The sequence below is a fragment of the Platalea leucorodia genome (genome assembly GCF_965183815.1).
Source record: "Platalea leucorodia genome assembly, chromosome: 21".
Lineage (NCBI taxonomy): Eukaryota > Metazoa > Chordata > Aves > Pelecaniformes > Threskiornithidae > Platalea > Platalea leucorodia.
In genome coordinates this window covers 1587352-1592061 of record NC_138843.1, presented here as the reverse complement: position 1 = coordinate 1592061, position 4710 = coordinate 1587352, and the positions used below count along the sequence as shown (strand labels likewise).

At 66.9% G+C, this 4710-nt stretch overlaps 1 protein-coding gene across 1 annotated transcript; it reads right to left on the bottom strand.

Annotated features, from left to right (window-relative positions):
* Window positions 1–744: 744 nt before the first annotated feature.
* Window positions 745–2302, bottom strand: RPS15 (ribosomal protein S15). Its single transcript, XM_082331514.1, has 4 exons — window positions 2240–2302; window positions 1780–1865; window positions 1339–1573; window positions 745–985 (listed from the first exon to the last, which is right to left on the bottom strand). The coding sequence occupies exons 1-4, from the start codon at window positions 2240–2242 to the stop codon at window positions 872–874; spliced, it is 438 nt and encodes a 145-aa protein (XP_082187640.1). The 5' UTR covers window positions 2243–2302; the 3' UTR covers window positions 745–871.
* Between the last annotated feature and the right edge of the window lie 2408 nt (window positions 2303–4710).

Genomic DNA, 4710 nt, shown 5'->3' with positions numbered 1-4710 from the left:
GCAGCCGGGGCGACGGCAGGGAGCAAAACCAGAGGACAAGCGTGCCAGGAGCGGCGACAACCGGTCCCTCCTGCCGCCTCTGGAGGCCTGGAAAGGCTCCTGGGAGCCGGGGACACCCCCACGCCCGGCGCGGCCGGCCCCAGCCCCCCGCGGCACCGGCAGCAGCCCTCGGCTCAGGCGCCGGCCGGGTTCCCTCGGGCTCAGCCCAGGCCCCGGCGCAGCTCCCGGGCCAGACCGGATCACCCCCGGCGGATCACCCCGGCGGATCACCCTGGCGGATCACCCCCAGCGCCCTGACGAGCAGCGTCTCCCCTGGAGCCGTGACAGAAGCGTTCCTCCCGCTCAGCCCAAGCTGTGACCCCCCCAGCTCAACCCCCCGCGCCGACACCTTGCCAAAAACCTTTGGAATCCCAAATTTAAGAGGAGGAAAGAATCGTTTGGGATCTCGGCGTCCTGCGACGCGGCCTCGGCAGCTTCCCCCCAGGAGAGGGGCTGGTTCCGCAGCGGCGGGAGCCCGCCCACCCCTCCATTCGCTTCACGCCTGCAGCGAACCTTCGCCGCGCTCCCCAAGCATCGCCCGAAACGCCGCCAACGAAGCGAAGCGGAGGGAAGCGCCGTTAACCGCGCCCCAGCAAAGCACAGGGAATTCCGTTAATGTCGTGCACCCGCTGAAGAGAAGCGGCTGCCGCCTGCGTTTACCAGAGAGCCGAACAGAAGGGGAACCTTCAGGAAAACAGCAAATCGTGATTAAGAGCGAAGTGTGGCTGGCCCGTGCCCCCGCCCGCAGCCCCAGGAGCCGCGAGGCCGGGAGAGAGACAGCTGGGAGAAATTCCTTTATTTACACGTGGAAAAGGCTCCGCGCAGCACCTCGTTACTTCAGAGGGATGAACCTGGAGGAGTGGGTGGCACCGATGCCGGGCCGGCCGTGCTTCACCGGCTTGTAAGTGATGGAGAATTCCCCCAGGTAGTGACCGATCATTTCGGGCTGGAAGAGAAAGGAGATTCTGTGCCGCAGGCAGCGACCCGGGCCGGGGGCGCAGACCACAGCCCCGGCCCTCCTGATGCAGCAGCGCGCGCGCGCGCTCCCAACGGCCGCGTTATTTCGTCACTTCAAAGGCGCCCCGAAGCCTCGCGCGGCCCCGAGACCCCTCTGCGAGCCGCCCGTCCTCAGGATGGACGCTGCCGGGTGTCCCTCAGGGCCAGCTCCGCTCCCAGCGGGAGCCTCGGCCCCCGGGCAGGAGCGGGATGACATGCAGCGGTACACAACTAACGCAGACGCGTTCAGGATGCTCAGCGTGGGTGCGGAGCGAGCGCTGGGGATGCTGCCGAGATCCTCACCTTGATCTCCACCTGGTTGAAGGTCTTGCCGTTGTAGACGCCGACCATGCTGCCCACCATCTCGGGGAGGATGATCATGTCCCGCAGGTGCGTCTTCACCACCTCCGGCTTCTCCATGGGCGGCGCCTCCTTCTTGGCCTTGCGCAGCCGCTTCAGCAGGGAGTGCTGCTTGCGGCGCAGCCCGCGGTTGAGACGCCGGCGCTGCCGGGCGCTGTACAGCTGCATCAGCTGCTCGCTGGGAGGGATGGAGAGACCGAGCCTGGGGCGCAGCCCGCGGGGCGCAGCCCGGGGACCCCGCGCTGGCGGCGTTACCCCAAGAGCCCGCACCCAGAGCCCCCCAAGCACCGGTTACCGCCGCGGGTTTAAGGCAGCCCGAGCCAAGGGTGAGAGGCTCTGCCCCAACCCGCGGCCGTGCAGGAGCAGCCCCCGCCCGGCTCTTACTAGGACATGTCGAGGAGCTGGTCCAGGTCCACCCCTCTGTAGGTGAATTTCCGGAAGGTTCGCTTCTTCTTCTGCTCCACCTCCGCCTGCAGCGCCAGGGAGGGGGGGTCAGGGCCGCCCCGACCCGCCATCCCCCCCGCGCACACGGCAAGGCCGCGGGCCCCGAGCTCCGCAGGGCGCCCAAGCCGCCCCGACCGCCCTCGCAGCCCCCCCCGGGCTCCCTCCCACGGCCGGCGCCCCGCCGCCCGGCCCGGCCCTGGGGAACCGGGCTCCCGCCGCGCTGAGGCCTAGCCCGGCGGGGGCAGCCGGGGCCCCGGCAGGGCCCGGGGGGCGCCATCTCCCCGCCCCCCAGCGACGAAGCCGCGCCGCCCTCGGCGGCAGCGGCGCCCCCGGCCCCGGGCGGCGGCCCCCGCGGAGGATGGAGCCCGATGGGGCCGCCGCCGCCCCGGCCCGCACCCACCATCTTGGCCCGGTCTCCTCGGAAAGGGCCGCGCTCCCGCCGGAAGCGGCGGATCTCGCGAGAGCGGCGGGCGGAAGGGGCGAGAAGCCCCGCCCCCTGCGGCCTCGGGCAGCGCTTCCGCCCTCACTTCCCTTAAAGGGGCCGCGCCTGCGGGAAGCGGGAGCGGGTGTAGCGGGGCGGGGGGCGCTGGTAGAGACCGAGGGGCAGAGAGGGGTGAGGCTGCCCCGACAGCGGCCCCGAGGGAGCCCAAAGTCACCTTCACTCACGGGCGGGCTCCGAGCGTCCATCACGCGCTTGGGAAGGCAGCAGCCTCCATCTCTCAGCGCTGGGCCTTCACCTTCCGCTGCCTTCCCGCTTCCCGCAGGAGCTGGGCAGCTTCGCCCGCGCTTTGAAGCGAGGACGGACGCCGCAGGCACGCAACGGACGCCAGAGCTACGCCGCGGCGGCCTCTCCGTCCCTCTCCGCGGCCATCCGTGGCATGGCGGACGAGCGCCGGCTCATCCCTCGGCACGGGGCGATGCTCGGGCGGACGCAATGGCCTGCGCTGGCCTGGAAGAGCTGGTTCTGCGCAGAAGGGCTCCGTCTCCAACCCCTTTTATCCAAGAGCAGCTCGAAGGGCAGCAGAGCGGCAACGGCTTGGGCTCTCCTTCCGTTCCACGGTTTTGCGTTCTACCCCGATCCACGGCGCGTTTCGCACAGCGATAAACTACAGACGCAACCTCGAGGAGGAAAGCCGCGCGGTCGCCGCGGAGGCAGAGCACGCGGTTGGCCCCGTGCGTGCCCAAGAGGGAGGGAGCCGCTCCCGTTCCGGCAGGGGAGCGCCGCACGCTGGGACCGAGCGAGGAGCAGAGCCGAGGCTTCACCGCGAGCGGAACCGGTGCGAGCCAAAGACGCAACCGCGAAAAACCTCCGAACCGAGCAAAGTCCTTCCGAGAGCAGCCCAGCCGCCTCCGGCGCCACGGGTACATCCCACCGCGTCCCCAGCTTCCCGCCGCGCCACGTCTGCCCCTCCAAAAAGCGTCTTTCACGCTCGCAGCGCTGCGCTGTCCGCTCCCAAGTTGCGCCCTATTAACGGCCGTTAACGAGGACCGACAAGCGCAGGCGCGCACCCAGCAGCACCCAGCCCCCGGCAGAAGCTCCCTGCGACGCGACTCGGCTTTGGCGCAGCAGCTCGCCGCAGACGCGCGCGTGAAGGAGGGGCAGCCTTCGAGCCGGCGACCGCTTCACCGCGCGGGGCTGACCCGTGGTGGCAGGACGAGTTCGTTTCCCGTGGGCTTAACCCCACGTGAACGAGGCAAACGCCGAGCGGTGTTCTAGAGGCCCCGGTCAAGCGGTTACGGACACCGACCTACGCAGCAAGATGCTCGTAAATCCGCGTTTCACGCTGCTCTCGGCAGTTACGGAGCAGCCCCCAGAAAGGGCGCACACAGCAACTCCGTCACCAGCCCGAGGCGGTGAGAGCACGCGTACCGCCTCAGGAGAGGCGTCAGGAGCGTGCTAGCGCTCGCTCGCGTCACCAGCACGATTACCTCGGGCTGGGGACAGAGAGAGGCGAGGGGCACCCTCCTGGAGGTGCAGATGCGCACGGCGGCTACGCGTGCCCTCGCAGCTCCTAAGAACGCGTTTCCACGGTGCCTCGAGGCCTCAAGGTCGGGCGAAGGGCGGCGTTCGACCCCAGCCCGTCACCGCTGTCGGCACGCCAAGGACCCGACGCGCCCGAGCTCTGGCGACGCGCACGCCGGCAGGTTGAGGGGCCTCGGTGCAACGGCCCCTCCGCGCGTCCCGTCCCGCCCGCGGCGGAGCCAGCAGCCGCTGCGATGGCTCCTCAGCCTGCAGAGAGCACGGCCGATTCGCTCCTGAGGAGGGCAGGGAGAATCGCGGACTCAACTCCACTGCTAGTGCTTCAACGGCGGGCTGAGGCACAGCGTAAGCCTGTATACTGACGTTAGGACGTGATTTTCAAGGCTGCCAATTGATTTCTCATGAAAACACAAATTCACAAGAAACTTTTTTGTCAAAAGCAAAAAAAAAAAAAAAAAAAAAAAATGGAGACAGGCTTGTGTTTCTAATCCAAAGGTACTTCTCTTTATTCAAACCAGGGGTAATCACTGGTTAGTGCAAAATGCACCTAAACCTTTTGCCTGAGGGAAATCTACATCTTAACAAGGCCTCCGTTAACCCCTAACGAAATCCACAGAGGATTTGAAAGCATTTGAAGCACAGACCTAACGCTGCGCTTCGTAAGTGACTCTGTGCGTCGACACGTCTGCACCTGCCTTGTTACCAGTTCTATACCGTCGGCAACAAAAGCAAAATACACTCAGTAGATTTCTTTAACTCCCAGAGTTTCTGAACCATCCGCCCCACCGCTAATGTCAGAGCAAGGGGGCTGCAGCTCACCCTCACTTCCAACAGTGCTAACGGAAACCCTGTTTTAAATTAAAAAATAAGCCAGCATACATAGTAGAAAA